Below are 17,931 nucleotides of genomic sequence, written 5' to 3'. Positions count from 1 at the left end.
GAGGGAAGAGTCAAAGTTATTTTATGCCACATATGCTGTCGATTGAGTTTAACTTGTATTAAACCTGAAATATTTATCTAATTGTAGCAGTGCCATTTTGATTCCTTATATGTCATTTTCTGAGCCGCGAGCAATGGAACACATTTGTGGTCTAAATTCTTAGAAATCAAATAGGGATATCCAGCATTAGGGATAATACAACAACTGTAAATGGAATGGAGCATAAAAATATTTCAGAACTTCATTTCCAAACAAGCCCTTTGCATTGTTTTTAATTTGCATTACCTGTCCCCAGACCAGTTCACCAAGCCCCAGGAACACACACCACATCCACTTCTCTAGGTCCAGAGGAGAACAACTGAATGGTTTCCCTCCAAACTGAACAATCACAATCTAATACATTTAGAAAGAAATGGAATAGTTAGGATTTTCTGAGGATTTTACTGATTCTTGAGACATGAGACAAAACGTGCCACACGATTGAACTACCATAATGTTTGATATTAGCAATATTTTCACTTTGAAATGAATCAGAGATGATCACATCGATGTTCTGTATACAATTATTTTTTTTTTTTTAATAAATGGACAGATTAAAGAGAACAGTTAAAGTTTCTCTTCTGTTTTATTTTCCAATAAAGCTAAATGCGTTGTTCATGAATTCTGCTCATACTTGAATGGCAAAAGTTCCAAGAACTATGGAACAGAAGATGGGGTTTCTGAAGATGCCATCAAACACATTTCTCTCTCCATGGATCTTGCGGGCGTTGATCTCATTGAAGAGCTGCATCATGACAAAGGTGTTGAAGATGATAGTGTAGTGCTCAGAAGGAGGAGAATGCAGTGGAGCATTTCTGCCACTGTCAATGTCAAATATCTGCTCACCTGGACCATAAAGGGAAAAGGAGGCAGAAGTTAAGATCATACATGAGTTACAATAAACATCTCATGACTCTTGTCCAGTGCAAAGTCTCCATATTCAAAACTTTAATAAGGTTTCAATTGATTTATCAAGTGTTGTCATGGCCAAATTCACTAAAAAGTTGCATTTTTGCAGGACTTGCATTGTTTTTAGTGCGTAATAACACAAGGTATCACGTGAACAAGTGTGCCAAACACACACACACAAAAAAAATAAAAAATTATCTAAAAGATATGCTTCATGTGGTAACGTGGTAACGTAATCTAGTAATAAGTCAGCAAAACCAATTTTATTGATTATATCAGGCAGAAATAGATCTTTAAGGTAACAACTGTAGGTTATCGCTTTTATGAGCTTCTCTCATAGCTTTCATAGTCAAGATAATTTCACTGAAACATTTTCTCACCAAACCACATGTACATATGCCTTCAGAAGACTTGGTATATGACAAGTTGCATGGACTATATTTATGAGACTTTAGGGTGCTTTATAAGTTTAAAGTAAGGCTCTACCCACTACAATTGTAATGAGAATGCAGAAGACTCTTCATTACAACATCTTTTGTTTTCTGCATAAGAAGGAAAGTCATGCAGGTTTGGAGCAACATGAGGGTGTGAATTATGACTTCTTGTTCAGCTCCATTTTTTGGCCTTGTTTGCGCTTTAACTGATACACAGTACATAATTAATTTAGTGAATCAGGTTGCAATAACAATGAAGACAGTATGCACAAATTAAAAATGCTATCAGTGGGTGCAATTCATTCTTACTGAATTCAGCCCTAAATGTGAATTTGGCCCAAAATGTATTGTACATTACACCTATATATATGGTGACTTACCCACAAACAGCAAAGTGAAGATGATGGTGAGCTGGTAGACGCCATGGCCCAGGATGTTCTTGGTCATGGTACTTGAGATCAGGGGTTTATTTCGGCCGTAGGGTTTCCTCATCAACAGAGATTCAGTGGGCGGTTCAGTAGCCAAAGCCAGAGATGCAAACGTGTCCATGATCAGGTTGACCCACAACATCTGCACTGCTTTAAGTGGAGAATCCTGGAAAAACCATACCAAGTAGTTAAAACTGACTTCATGGCAATACTCAATCAGGAATAAAGGAATAGTGAATAGTGCCTTCAAAATGAAAATGTTGTCATGATTTTCTCACCCATGTAAATGTTACAACCTATGGAGGTCTTTCCTCCATAGAACTCAAGAACAGAAATAGTAAAAATGTTGACGTCTTCTTTCTCATACAATGAAAGTGAATGGGGCTCTACACTTCAATAGTGATAGGAAAACACAGATAAAAGTATTGTGCACTATATTCCAAGTATTCTAAAGACATTTGATAACTTTTGTCTAAGAAACATTCACTCGTCAGTCAAATTTCATTCGCACTTCCACATATTGAAACTTCCACATTGCAATCACTCATGAGAAACACAAGAATCAATGGAGATAGAGATATTTTTTATTTTTTTGGGGTGAATATTTACATTTTAGTACATTTCACAATATTACATTTTTTCATCACACAAAGCTATTGCTTTAAGAAAACTTAATAAATAGTGCAAAAGTCGTATGGCCTAATTTTATGGTAAATTGTTTTGATCATTTTTGGAGCTTGATCCAATTACTCCCTTAATTCTCATTGAATGGGAAAGACCATTGTAAATATTCTGCCAAATATCTCAGTTTGTTTTCCAACACACACACAGAAACACACACACTCACACATATATATATAAACATACACCAATGGCCAAATTTTGCTCTTATAGGTAGAAATTGGTCCTTGTATTCACTAAAGTGGCATTCAGCTGATCACTATGTATAGTCAGGACATTAATAATGTGAAAAATTACTACTACAATTTGAACTACTTCAAAGAGTTCTCATAAAAATCCTCCATGTGCAGCAATGACAGCTTTGCAGATGCTTGGCATTCCAGCTATCAGTTTGTCCAGCTATTCAGATGACATTTCACTCCACGCTTCCTGTAGCACTTACCATAGATGTGGCTGTCTTGTCGGGCACTTCTCACACACCTTACAGTCTAGCTGATCCCACAAATGCTCAATGGGGTTAAAATCCATAACACTCATTTCCAATTATCTGTTGTCCAATGTCTGTGATTCTTTGCCCACTCTAATCTTTTCTTTGCCCACTCTAATCTTTTCTTTGCCCACTCTAAGTTGCTTTTTCTTTGCAATTCTTCCCATAAGGCCTGCAACCCTGAGTCTTCTCTTTACTGTTGTACATGAAAATGGTGTTGAGTGGGTAGAGTTCAATGAAGCTGTCAGCTCAGGACATGACTCAGAGTCAACTATTTCTCAAACTAGAAACTCTGATGTACTTATCCTCTTGTTTAGTTGTACATCTGGCCTTCAACATCTCTTTCTGTCCTTGTTAGAGCCAGCTGTCCTTTGTCTTTGAAGACTGTAGTGCACAGCTTTGTATGAAATCATCATGGTTACTGTTGTAACCTCCGTTTCATAATGGAGGGAACAGGATGTTGTGTTGATGTAGTGACATTAGGGGTCACTCTTGAGAGCCCCGAACACCTCCTATTCTTTAAGAAAAGGCCAATGAGAATTGGCGAGTGGAATTTGCATGCCACTTCCCCGGATATATGGGTATAAAAGGAGCTGGAATGCAATTCCATTCAGGTTTTGTGCTGACAGCCGAGACAAGGTCTGGCCATTTCAGCAGCTAGTACAATGTTGTGGCAAGAGGGACACAAAATCTTGTTCCCTCCATCAGGGAACGGAGGTTACAACAGTAACCATGACGTTCCCCTACTGTCACTCACTCGACATTGTGTCGATGTAGTGACACTAGGGGTCCCTATGGAAAAATGAAAAACAGCTGAACTGTGTTACCTGAACTGCTGATGCAGGTGCAAGCAGGCTGCTCCGTGCGTAATAGCAGGTGCATCAGACTACATGTAACCTCCCCCAACGCCCCGAAAGACGTCATGTAGTTCCCCACAACCCTGAGGGGGGAAGCGACATAACTAGCATGAGAGCAGCGACAGGCTTTTCTCACTATGTTTTCTCTCCACAGAGTATTAGCTTCGGCCGGGGCATCAGGCGATATCGCGTCGGGGAGTGTTGCTTCGACCCGAGACGGCTGTGCTGAGGTGGTGCTCAAAGCACATATCTTGCTTTGCAAAACCGGCATAGGGCGGGTTAGCGACTGATGAATAGGGCCTCTTGGGCCATCCTCAAGGCTCGTCACAACCGGCAGGCAAAGGCAGGGAGGCTGCATTCATGGGGCCCTGGCTGCAGCTCCTCGGTGTCTGGCAGCTGTGTTAACGGCAGCTGTGGAAACCGATTACTTGACCCAAGGAGTGAGGAAACTGCTCTCTTTTTGACAATGTGGGTACCGCAGCCCTTTCAGGGTGTGGCGAACAAAAGAGAAAAGGAAACATAAGATTTACCTCCCAGCTCTCCAGCGGGGGATGGAGTGGTCTGGATCCCAGCTCCATAGCAGATGTCTCGCTCCCTGGGTCATACGTCTCAGTGACACTTAGGAACCTTCCGGGTCCTCGTGCCGGCCCGAGAGACAGGGGGTGTCAGCTTCCTGCGGTGGGCTCTCCACTGGTTCTGAGAACTGAGCTCAGGTTGAGGCAGAGCCGCCTGGGATTTTGCTGCTTCAGGGGGACGCCCTCGGTGAGCAGACGGGGTTAGGGCTCTTGAGCGGAGCCGGGGCAAGATGTGCTGGATGGCCACCGTCTGCTTCTTCACCACTGAGAACTGCTGGGCGAAGTCCTCAACGTTGTCGCCGAAAAGTCCAATCAGGGAGATGGCTGCATTGAGAAAGCAGGATTTGTCTGCATCCCTCATCTTGACCAGATTCTGTCACAGGTGGTGTTTCAGCACATCGAGATCAGGACTACCAACGTGCAGTTCTTATAGTGCCTTGGCCTGGTGTACCTGCAGGATGGCCATGGCATGCCGGGCGGAGGCAGCCTGTCCAGCAGCACTGTAGGCTTTGGTCGCCAGAGACGACATAGTCCTACAGGCTCTGGAGGGGAGCACCGGTCGATCGACAGGTGCATCGCAACTGCCTTATCCACCTGAGGGTCCTCCGTGTACCCGTGGACCGCCCTGCCATCAGCCCCGACGAACCCGGAAGTCTGTTTTGGGCAGTGAAAGATGCCCTCCACGGCCTCGTAAGTTCGTTGTGCACCTCCTGGAAGAAAGGGGCCGGGGGGAGGTGTGGTCATAGGCAGCGCCCCCGAACCAAGGAACCAATCATCAAGCCGAGAGCGCTCAGGGGAGGGTGGAGGGTAAGCATGGAGGTCAGCTCTGCGTCAGCCTCAGACTGGGTGGGCAGACCCGAAGGTGGCAGCTGGTCGAGTAGTCGGCATCTGAGATCGCCAGTGCACTCTCTGATACAGCGATCTGACGCAGGCCCTGAAAGTGACTTCATGCTGATTTGGAGTCCCCAGACCTCAGAATTCTATGCCGACGACACTGATATTTATTGTTGTGCTCCCACTATACATCAAGCTGTGTGTCAGCTAGAGTCAGCATTTGTGCAACAAAGGCTTTATAGCATTAAACTTGTTGAAATACTGATAAAACTAAAGCCATGTTTTTCTCAAACTCAAAGACATCAACATCAAATCCAGTATCTCTTCACACTTTGCAGGGTACTACGATATAATCTGTATCTGAATATAAATGTCTTGGTTTTCTACTTTATGAATCATTATCTTTAAGTCTCATGTAAATCTGTTAGGGACAAAGCTTTACCTTGAGTTATTTCTTCAGAAATAAGTTTTGTTTTTCATTTGATGCAAAATAGAAACTAGTCTCAGCTACTTTTCTGCCTGTGCTTGATTATGGAGATGTTTTGTATAAATCTGCACCATACTATCTATTGGTGTCTATTACGTACATTAGACACTATTTATCATGGTGCACTTAGATTTATAAGAAATTGTAACTTTACTAGTCATCATGGTGAGTTGTATAATAGGGTCACTTGGCACTCATTGTCCACACGTAGACTAAAGTATTGGTATCTGTTCTTTTATAAATAAATGTATTGCCTTATTGCCATCATAGCTCTGTTCTCTTACTCAACAGAAAATGGCTGTGATGTACTCCTTCCGCTTTCAGAATTTCTATACCCTTTCAGTTACATTTGTTCGAACAGAATGATTGGAACACTCTATAAAATGATTTAAAGATAAAAAGGTTGGTGTCAATGTGTACTTTTAAATAACTTATTTGAGAATTTGAGAAAGACGTATACATTTGTAAATGTTTTTAAATTATTATTGTATTTTTTTATATTTAAAGATAACTATGTATAATTATTTCATAATTATATATTTAATTATTGTTATATGAGGGACTTTCTCTGCAAATATTTGTATATGCGATTAAATGTGATTAATTAGTCGGGACCCCATGTAATTTATTCGATTAAAATGTTTTATCAACTGACAGACTCTGTGGTAACGCGCTCAACAAGCCACATGATAAGATGTGCAGATTGATGTCTCAGATGCGGAGGCAACTGAGATTTGTCCTCCACCACCTGGATTGAGGCGAGTCACTATGCCACCACAAGGACTTAAGAGTGCACTGGGAATTGGGCATGCCAAATTTGAGAGGAAAAGGGAGAAAAAAGCAAAAAAACATGCCTAATATTGTGTAGGTCCCCCTCATGATGCCAAAACTGCACTATTTTGCAATGCCACTCTTCTCACCACAATTGTACAAAGCGGTTATCTGAGTTAATCTAGACTTTGTCAGTTCGAACCAGTCTGGCCATTCTCTGTTGACCTTTTTCCTCAACAAGTCATTTCTATCTGCAGAACTGTGCGAACAGACAGCATTTCTGCGTGTGTACAGTGAGATGCGCAGGGTGTACATGAGTGAGATGTGCGAGCATGACGACAAGAGTGGCTGTGTCCGCTATCGTTAACTTATTCATTATTTCCTATTTAGTAAATGGCAGTTAGTCCACTATAAGTGAAAGAAATGAGTGAATTCGGATGATAGTTTTAGAGCTCTTGGGTCTTATTAGTTATTCTTATTAAATAATATACAATAATACTTCATTCTGTTTGTCATTTTTAATATATGGTGTGTGTTAATATTAAGAGTAAACACATTTGATCAAATAAAGAGAACATTTTAAAATGTATCTGTATGTTTTGACTCTCTATATGTTATTTTAACCAAGTAATGATTTGTCAAAAAGTAATTTACTACATTCAGAATAAAAGGGAAGGTAGCAGTAAACTCCTTGCTCACACATCTTCCCCATGGTGGATTGTGGGAAATTAACCGTCATCGAGTGTACTTGAAATGTACACTTGAAATTAGAGTACATTGTGGGTAAGAATGAGTGAACAAAAGTAGGGAACGAGTGGCTCACTCAGAATTCAGACACTCCTACAAAATAGTGAAAACACGAAATAGTGCACTATATAGTGGATAGGGGTAGTTTCAGAAACAGCGAGTGTTCCACGATCAGGGTTTGTGCCCTACGTAGGTTGTGTACTTTGCATTTAGAGAGCAAAGGTACTGCTGTACAGAAATAATGATCTAAATACTCACGACACTGAAAACTGTAACTACACTGAAATAAGAATCCACACAGGACTTTAAAAGCTATGATATAGCAAAAGAAGGCATTATATTTCAGCATTATATACAATGTCCTTGTGGGACATTTTCACGTTTTCACTGTAATAATTACTAGCAATGTTTCCAAACCTCTATTCTGATACCTCAAATTCATCCAGATCTGACAAGAACCATTAAAGGGATTGTTCACCCAAAAATTTTAATTCTCATTATTTACTCACCCTCATGAAACCCCAGATGTGTATGACTTTCTTTCATCTGCTGAACTCAAATGAAGATTTTTTTAGAAGAATTTCTCAGCTCTGTAGGTCCATACAATGCAAGTGAATGTGTGGCAAAATTTTAAAGCTAAACAATCAAACATAATCATAAATCAGCATAAAAGTAATCCATAAGACTCTAGTGGTTAAATCAGTATCTTCAGAAGCGATGTGATAGGTGTGGATGGGAAACAGATCACTTTCACTTCCTTCTTGTGTTTTTGGTGATTCACATTTATCTATGCATATCTCCCCCAGCTGTCTAGCAAAAAAGGACTTAAATTTGTATTCTCACCCACACCTATCATATCACTTCTGAAGACATGGATTAAACCACTGGAGTCTTATGGATTACTTTTATGCTGCCTTTATGTGCTTTTTGGAGCATCAAATGTTTGGCCTGAAGAGCTAAAATATTATTTAAAAAAATCAGAATTTGTGTCCTGCAGAAGAAAGGATGGGTTGGCATGGGGGTGAGTAAATGATGAGAGAATTTTCATTTTTGGGTAAACTATCTCTTTAAAGTGATGGCTCAGCCAGAATGTAATATTCTGTCATCATTTCTCTACCCTCATGTTGTTCCAAACCAGTGTGAGGCTTTGTATTATGTGGAACACAAAATATGTTAGACAGAATGTTAGGGACTGACAGTCTCACTCACCATTCACTTTCAATATATATATATATATATATATATATATATATATATATATACACACACACACTCACCTAAAGGATTATTAGGAACACCATACTAATACTGTGTTTGACCCCCTTTCGCCTTCAGAACTGCCTTAATTCTACGTGGCATTGATTCAACAAGGTGCTGAAAGCATTCTTTACAAATGTTGGCCCATATTGATAGGATGGGATAGCATCTTGCAGTTGATGGAGATTTGTGGGATGCACATCCAGGGCACGAAGCTCCTGTTCCACCACATCCCAAAGATGCTCTATTGGGTTGAGATCTGGTGACTGTGGGGGCCATTTTAGTACAGTGAACTCATTGTCATGTTCAAGAAACCAATTTGAAATGATTCGAGCTTTGTGACATGGTGCATTATCCTGCTGGAAGTAGCCATCAGAGGATGGGTACATGGTGGCCATAAAGGGATGGACATGGTCAGAAACAATGCTCAGGTAGGCCGTGGCATTTAAACGATGCCCAATTGGCACTAAGGGGCCTAAAGTGTGCCAAGAAAACATCCCCCACACCATTACACCACCACCACCACCAGCCTGCACAGTGGTAACAAGGCATGATGGATCCATGTTCTCATTCTGTTTAAGCCAAATTCTGACTCTACCATCTGAATGTCTCAACAGAAATCGAGACTCATCAGACCAGGCAACATTTTTCCAGTCTTCAACTGTCCAATTTTGGTGAACTCTTGCAAATTGTAGCCTCTTTTTCCTATTTGTAGTGGAGATGAGTGGTACCCGGTGGGGTCTTCTGCTGTTGTAGCCCATCCGCCTCAAGGTTGTGCATGTTGTGGCTTCACAAATGCTTTGCTGCTACCTCGGTTTTAATGAGTGGTTATTTCAGGCAAAGTTGCTCTTCTATCAGCTTGAATCAGTCGGCCCATTCTCCTCTGACCTCTAGCATCAACAAGGCATTTTCGCCCACAGGACTGCCACATACTGGATGTTTTTCCCTTTTCACACCATTCTTTGTAAACCCTAGAAATGGTTGTGCGTGAAAATCCCAGTAACTGAGCAGATTGTGAAATACTCAGACCGGCCCGTCTGGCACCAACAACCATGCCATGCTCAAAATTGCTTAAATCACCTTTCTTTCCCATTCTGACATTCAGTTTGGAGTTCAGGAGATTGTCTTGACCAGGACCACACCCCTAAATGCATTGAAGCAACTGCCATGTGATTGGTTGATTAGATAATTGCATTAATGAGAAATTGAACAGGTGTTCCTAATAATCCTTTAGGTGAGTGTATATATATATATATATATATATATATATATATATATAAACATTCACTGAAAGTAAATAGTGACTCAGGCAAAGATTCTGCCTAATATCTCCTTATTGTGTTGTATGGAAGAAAGTAAGTCATATGGGTTTGGAACAACACGATGGTTAATGATGAAAGAATTTCCATTAATAATAATCGGAATTCTGTAGTTTTCAATGTGTATTATGTAATGGAATATAGGGGAGTTAACGTCTATTATGTCATTTGTGAAAGTGACGAGTTACTCACTACTTGAGTACTATTTTAATTGGATACGTTCTTACTCAAGTAATTATTTATGTTAGTACTTTTACTTCTACTTGAGTAATTGTGTTTTTGAAGTAATTGTACTTTTATTTGAGTACAGTTTTTGGCTACTCTACTAATATATATATATTATATTTACATATATATATATACATATATATATATATATATATATACATATATATATATATATATACATATATATATATATATATATATATATATATATATATATATATATATATATATATATATATATATATATATATATATATATATATATATATATATATATTTTTTTTTTTTTTTTTTTTTGTATTCTCAAAGAAGATAAAAGAGAAAAACATATTTAAAAACATTTACAAATTGATATGTCTTTCTCAAATTCTCGAATAAGAAAATTAAATGTACACATTGACACCAACTTTTTATCTTTAAAGGGGACCTATTATACAAAATTCACTTTTACATGGTGTCTGTACATAAATCACCCTACAATGTTAAAAGTTCACCAACTCCTCTTTCTTATTTTAATACAAAACAGTGTGTCAAAATGAATGGTTTTTGTTTCTGCTCTAAACTGACGTCTCGTTAGAGCAGACCTCGCCCACGACTGGTTACGGACACCCTATTATCATATATCCTCCCCTGAGTGATCTACACACAGTCCGCCATTTTTTTTCCATGCTGGAGCAGATACAGCGGGAAGAATAATGTCTCAGCTTCATAAGCGGCATAAGTGTTCTGTTGTTGGATGTAAAAGTGAACATAAGAGTCTTGATGTACTCCCAGCATCAGAGCCACTGAAGATGCAGTGGACAAGATTTATTTTTGAAGGAAATGTACCCCAAAACATTTGTGTATGTTAGTGCAAACCATTTTACACTGGACTGCTTTGTGAATGAGTGTCAATATAAAGCAGGTTCCCCTTCTGTCGCTCTCTCCACGTTGTCTCAGAGAAGCGACACTATGGGTCTCTCTTGAGCGCCGATATTCACATCTGAACTATGAAAAAAGGCCAATGAGAGAGGGCAACCAGTATTTGCATGTCCCGCCCCCGGACATATGGGTATTTAAGCGGCGCCAATATGGGAGTTCATTCAGAAAATTTCTTCGGAGCCGATGGTCGTGTCTGCAATTGCTGCGTGTTACACACCGAGTTCCTGTCATTCCTCTGCTGCATGCTGTTGGATTCCACGGCGCACAACAGCGGCTTTCTCCTGTTTGCACGGCTGTGCATTCCTGCCCCTGGGCGCTTCGACAGTGCAGATCATAAAAGAACTCTCACGAGTCCTTTTTTCATAAAAGAGTGATTTTATTTAAAAGAGTAATTTCCTCTAAAAGAGCAAAACACAGCGGCGTTGAACGGCCTTTTAAGGACGCGTCTTTATAAAGATGCCTTTCTGCCCCTGTGTTGTTTCTGGATGCGGTAGAGTGCTCTCCGCTTCAGACGGCCACAGGCATTGTCTCGTGTGTCTGGGTAGCAATCACACCGAGGCTGCGTTTGTGGATGGTTCATGTTCTCACTGCGAGAACATGACCATGACAACGTTGCGGTCGCGGCTTGCTTACAACCGTGAGCAAGCCACTCCAGCCGCCTCCCGTGTAGCTCCTTCTTCCCACGAGATTGAGGACGATGCGGCTGGCGATGGAGGAGATTTGGGGATGGCAGCGGGTGCAGCTCCGCCGGGTATGCCCCCTCGGACCACCCGCACCCCAGCATGCTCGTTGATTCCCGTCCGTGCTCGAGGCGGCGACTCGCCTCACAGCCAGTCTGCCGACCCTCTTGCGATGGAAGCAGATGAGCTCGCCGCGGCATCGGAGGGCGTGGTATCTGATGCTGAGGGCTCCCCTGGGCTGCCACTTTCGGGCCTGCACGCCCAGGCTGAGGCCGACGCACAGATGACCGACATGCTTTCCCGGGCAGCCAACAGCGTGGGCTTGGACTGGAACCCTCCATCCTCCCCACAGCCATCACGGCTGGACGACTGGTTCTTGGGGTCTGGGCGCCGCTCACAGCCTCGCCCCCCCGGTTCCGTTTTTCCCGGAAGTGCATGACGAGCTGATGTCTACGTAGAGAGCACCCCTCTCCACACGTCACACCGCCACAGGCTCGTCCGCCCTCGCCACCCTTGACGGCGGAGCGCGCCATGGTTACGCGGCGATTCCCCAGGTGGATAGGGCGGTTGCAATCCATCTATGCCCCGGAAACACCTACCACCTGGCGAGGTCGCCCCGTACTCCCTTCCCGGACCTGTAGAGCAACCTCCTCGCTGACAGCGAAGGCCTACAGCACCACCGGACGCGCCGCTACCGCCCTGCATGCCATGGCTCTCCTGCAGGTCCACCAAGCCAAGGCACTACGCAACATGCATGGGGGTGGCACTGATCCCGACACGCTGCAGGAACTGCGCTCAGCGACCGGCCTCGCCCTGAGAGCGACGAAGGTCACAGAGCAAGCGCTCGGGCAGGCGATGGCCACGCTAGTGGTCCAGGAACGTCAGCTGTGGCTGAACATGGTCGAGATGCGTGAAGCCGACAAGACTCGCTTCCTCAACGCCCCTGTCTCCCAGTTCGGCCTCTTCGGCGACACCGTCGAGGACTTTGCCCAGCAGTTCTCCACGGTAAAGAAGCAGACGTAGGCCATCTCTCACATCATGCCTCGCCGCAAGCCTGCCGCCACGGCCCATGCCCCGTCTGCTCGCCGAGGGCGTCCTCCCGTGGCCAGAAGACAAGCTCCTGCTCCGCCTCAACCCGGGCCCAGCTCTCAGCCCCAGTGTCGAGCAAACCGCGGGAAGCGCACGCCCCCTGTCTCACGGACCCCCTCGAGGACCCGGAAGGTTCCCAGGCGTCCTGAGACAACGCACCCAGAGCCCAAGACGTTAGCTCCAGAGGTGGTAAGAACGCTCTGTCCCCCGGTGGAGGGCCGGGAGGAGAATCCTTTGTTTTTTCATTTGCCGCACCCCTTAACAGGGGCTGTGGCACCCAAATTCTCAATAAACGAGCTATTTCCTTTGTCTCTGGGGCACATGGCCCGCAAACGACCCTTCCTATGGTTCGCGTTCGGCGGCCAGGCGTATCAGGACAAAGTCCTCCCCTTCGGCCTGTCTCTGTCCCCTCGCGTCTTCACGAAAGTCGCAGAGGCAGCTCTTGCCCCGCTCCGAGAAGCCGGCATACGCATACTCAATTACCTCGACGACTGGCTCATACTGGCCCACTCCCGAGAGTTACTATGCGCACACAGAGACCAGGTGCTCAGCCACCTCAGCCGTTTAGGGCTTCAGGTCAACTGGGAAAAGAGCAAGCTCTCCCCGGTCCAGAGCATCTATTTTCTCGGTCTGGAGTTAGACTCAGTCTCAATGACAGCACGTCTCTCCAACGAGCATGCTCAGTCAGTGCTGAAATGCCTCACTTCCTTCAAGCCAGGCACCGTGGTCCCGCTAAAACGTTTCCAACAGCTCCTGGGGCATATGGCATCCTCCGCGGCGGCCGCGCTGCTGGGGTTGATGCATATGAGACCACTTCAGCACTGGCTCTGGACTCGAGTCCCGAGACGAGCATGGCGCTGCAGCACGCACAACGTAAAAGTTACTTCTGCCTGCCGCCAAACCTTCAAACCCTGGACAGACCTATGCTTTCTAAGGGCAGGAGTACCCTTGCAGCAGGTGTCCCGACACGTTCTGGTCACAACCGACGCCTCCAAATTGGGTTGGGGCGCCGTGTGCAACGGGCGCACAGCCGCAGGCCGGTGGAACCGAGGCCCGCTGCGCTGGCACATCAACTGCCTAGAGCTGCTGGCTGTTTTTCTGGCCCTGCGGAAGTTTCTCACGTTAATTCGGAACAAACACGTCCTAGTCAGGACAGACAGCACCACGGTTGTAGCCTACATAAACCGCCAAGGCGGAGTACGCTCCCTCCACATGTCACAGCTCGCCCGTCGTCTCCTCCTTTGGAGTCAGCAGCGACTCAAGTCACTGCGCGCCACTCACATCCCGGCAACCTCAATGTGATAGTGGACGCGCTGTCAAGACAAAAGCTTGCCTGGCGGAGAGTGGAGGCTCCAACCCCAGTCGGTCCAGCTGATTTGGGACCGGTTCGGCAAGGCTCAGGTAGACCTGTTTGCCTCCCAAGAAACCTCCCACTGCCCACTCTGGTATGCCCGGACAGAGGCTCCCCTCAGGGCAGATGCGTTGGCACACAGCTGGCCTGTGGGGCTGCGCAAGTATGCATTTCCCCCAGTGAGCCTTCTTGCACAGGTGCTATGCAAGGTCAGGGAGGACGAGGAGCAAGTCATTCTGGTAGCCCCTTACTGGCCCACCCGGACTTGGTTTTCGGACCTCACGCTCCTCACGACTGCCCCTCCCTGGCGAATTCCCCTGAGGAAGGACCTTCTTTCTCAGGGACGGGGCACACTCTGGCACCCGCACCCAGACCTCTGGAACCTCCACGTCTGGCCCATGGACGGGATGCGGAAGATCTAGCCGGCCTACCATCGACCGTCATAGATACAATCAATCAAGCCAGAGCCCCCTGTACCAGGCATCTTTACGCTCTAAAATGGCATCTGTTCGCGGACTGGTGTTCTTCTCAAGCCGAAGACCCACAGAAGTGCGCAGTTAGGTCAGTGCTCGTGTTTCTTCAGGAGAGGCTGGAGAGGAGGCTGTCCCCCTCCACCCTCAAGGTGTATGTCGCCGCTATCGCGGCCCACCACGACACGGTAGACGGCAAGTCTCTTGGTAAGCACGACTTAATCGTCAGGTTCCTAAAAGGTGCCCGGAGGATAACTCCCTCCCGGCCTAACCTGTTCCCCTCCTGGGATCTCTCGGTCGTCCTTACGGGACTCCAGAGACCCCCCTTCCAGCCGCTTGACTCAGTTGGACTCAGGGCCCTCTCTCGAGACCGCCCTGCTGATCACGCTTGCTTCCATCAAGAGGGTCGGGGACCTGCATGCGTTCTCTGTTAGCGACGCTTGCCTGGAGTTCGGTCCGGCAGACACTTTTGTGATCCTAAGACTGCGACCGGGCTATGTGCCCAAGGTTCCTACCACACCCTTCAGGGATCAGGTGGTGAACCTGCAAGTGCTGCCCCGGGAGGAGGCAGATCCAGCCCTTTCACTGCTGTGTCCAGTACGTGCTTTACGGATTTATCTGGACCGCACACAGAGCACCAGATGCTCTGAGCAGCTCTTCGTCTGCTTTGGGGGACAGCAGAAAGGGAACGCTGTCTCCAAGCAGAGACTCGCCCACTGGGTTGTCGACGCCATTTCCCTGGCTTATCACACCCAGGCCGTGCCCCCCCCCCTTGCGGGTCCGAGCCCACTCCACCAGGAGTGTTGCGTCCTCATGGGCACTGGCTAGGGGCACTGCCCTAGCAGACATTTGTAGAGCAGCGGGCTGGGCAACACCTAACACTTTTGCGAGATTCTACAATCTCCGAGTTGAGTCAGTATCGTCCCGTGTTTTCTCAGGTACCGAGCCCGTAGAACTCGGTAGCACGCCCACGATCTGACCGGGTGAATCGCTTGCACCTAGCGCCTTTCCCCCTAACCAGGGGAAACAGTGTGCCTTCATTCCCAGGAGATCCCAGGTTTGGGACACTGGTTGATTCCTCCCTAGCCCTCGTGGGTCGCAGTTCAGCGGAGGCCGACCCAAGCCACTGCAGGTACCGCAAGCTACCCTGTACTGGTATAGGTGCTCCACAGGTAAGGCCTCCTTCGGACTCCCCCTGTGTGTAACACCATGGTTCTGTCCCCTCTGGCGAGCGGACTCCTGTGTTTCCCTTAGGCAGTCATGGCTGCCTCGGTTGCCGTGCTGTATGTTCCCCCCTCTATGAGGCTGGATCCACCACCGCACCAACTTTTCCACATAGGCCCTAAGTCAGGCCTCTGATGGTTTTGCCACTTAAACTTGCCTCCCCTCTCGGGTAGGCGTGGCCTCCGCAGGGTCTTCTCCGCCCTGAATAAGGGCTAAGACCCCCTTCCTTCAATGCGTGTAAGGGCCCCGGCCTTAGTTGCTCTATGCGAGAAACATAGAGAGAAAAGAGGCCCGGCCAGGCTTGGCCTGTTCCCAGGTTGGCGGCCAGCACCTTGTTCCCCCCTCCAGGGTAACGATAAGGAATCCTGATGGCTTAAATGGGGTATTGGGGAAGGGTACATGCAGCCTGATACAGTTGGTCGTCCTGCACGTAAGAATACCTGCTCGCTCCTGTATCAGCAGTTCACGTACACGGCTCAGCGCATGGCACTTTTATAAGTGGACCTCTAGTGTCGCTACTCTGACACAATGTGGAGAGAGCGACAGAAGGGGAATGTCTAGGTTATGTATGTAACCTCCGTTCCCCGATGGAGGGAACGAGACGTTGTGTCTCCCCTGCCACGTCGCTGAGCCGAGCCGCTGTTGTGGCCGGACCATTTCCGGCTCCTCAGAAAAATCCTGAATGAACTCTCGTATTTGCGCCGCTTAAATACCCGTATGTCCGGGGGCGGGACATGCAAATACTGGTTGCCAACTCTCATTGGCCTTTTTTCATAGTTTATAGGTGAATATCGGCGCTCAAGAGAGACCCCTAGTGTCGCTTCTCTGACACAACGTCTCGTTCCCTTCATCGGGGAATGGAGGTTACATACGTAACCTAGACGATTTTCAAAACATTTTATTCTCAAGCATGGATCAGTACCAACTGTTCGTGTTCCAGCTTTATATCCTGAAGATAAGTATCGCACTTTATATTTTGTGAATATTTGCAAATAGCCTTTCCGAATGTGCTTGTTAGCTGATTCCATGGCTAATGCAGCTAAAGTTACCATTGTCGTATTCATGGAGACCAGAGCTATGTCGTTATTTTTCATTTGAAACCGAAAATGCTTTCTGTCAGTTACCATTGTCTTGGATTGTATTCAAGGAGATCAAATATACATATATATATTCATACATATATGGCAGAACTCCAGTATTCACGCTGTCAGTCATATTGGTTCTGATTTTGTTGTTGCTGTAGTTTCCGAAGCATGAGCTGTACAGCCCTCTTCCAGAAAGGGTTGGGGAGCAGCAGCTCATTTGCATTTAAAGAGACACACACACACACACACACACACACACACAATCAGTGTGTTTTTGATTCCACCCAATAAAGAGGCATTTATAATATGGTATAATAAATGATCAGTGGGGTATTTTAAGCTGAAACTTCACAGACACATTCTGGGGACACTTAAGACTTTACATCTTGTAAAAAGGTGCATAATAGGTCTCCTTTAAATCATTTTGTAGAGTGTTCCATTCACAGGGGCCAGCATAGCAAAAAGCTTGTTTCCCTAATTCTGTTCTAACAAATGGGACTGAAAGGGTATTGAAATTCTGAGAACGTAAGGAGTACTTCACAGCAATTTTCTGTTGGGTAAGAGAACAGAGATATGATGGCAATAAGCCTAAAATAAATTTATAGATGAACAGATACCAATACTTTAGTCTACGTGTGGACAATGAGTGCCAAGTGACCCTATTATACAACTCACCATGATGACTAGTAAAGTTACAATTTCTTATAAATCTAAGTGCACCACGATAAATAGTGTCTAATGAACGTAAAAGATAGTATGGTGCAGATTTATACAAAACATCTCCTTAATCAAGCACAGGCAGAAAAGTAGCTGAGACTATAGTTTCTTTTTTGCATCAAATTAAAAATAAGACTTATTTCTGAAGAAAAAAGCTAGCTTTACCTAGAGTTTTGTCCCTAACTGATTTACATGAGACTTAAAAGATAATGATTCATAAAGTAGAAAAACAAGATATTTATATTCCGATACAGACTCTATCGTAGTACCCTGCAAAGTGTGAAGAGATGCTAGAATTGTTGTTAAATTCTTTGACTTTGAGAAAAACATGGCTTTAGTTT

General features: G+C 45.3%; 1 protein-coding gene across 8 annotated transcripts in view; it reads right to left on the bottom strand.

Moving 5' to 3' along the window:
• Nucleotides 1-17,931, bottom strand: part of LOC127625692 (plasma membrane calcium-transporting ATPase 2) — a 401,637-nt gene that overhangs the window by 25,798 nt on the left and 357,908 nt on the right. For all 8 annotated transcript variants that reach the window (XM_052101030.1, XM_052101033.1, XM_052101034.1 and 5 more), the window contains 3 exons: nt 1,763-1,976; nt 674-885; nt 286-393 (listed from right to left, as the gene is read on the bottom strand). In XM_052101030.1, the coding sequence (XP_051956990.1) occupies nt 286-393; nt 674-885; nt 1,763-1,976 (534 nt within the window). The remainder of the gene's footprint in view (nt 1-285; nt 394-673; nt 886-1,762; nt 1,977-17,931) is intronic.

The sequence above is a fragment of the Xyrauchen texanus genome, chromosome 32 (assembly GCF_025860055.1).
Source record: "Xyrauchen texanus isolate HMW12.3.18 chromosome 32, RBS_HiC_50CHRs, whole genome shotgun sequence".
NCBI classification, from domain to species: domain Eukaryota; kingdom Metazoa; phylum Chordata; class Actinopteri; order Cypriniformes; family Catostomidae; genus Xyrauchen; species Xyrauchen texanus.
The sequence above is the reverse complement of the archived record's forward strand: the minus strand, read 5'-3'. Positions and strand labels throughout refer to the sequence as shown.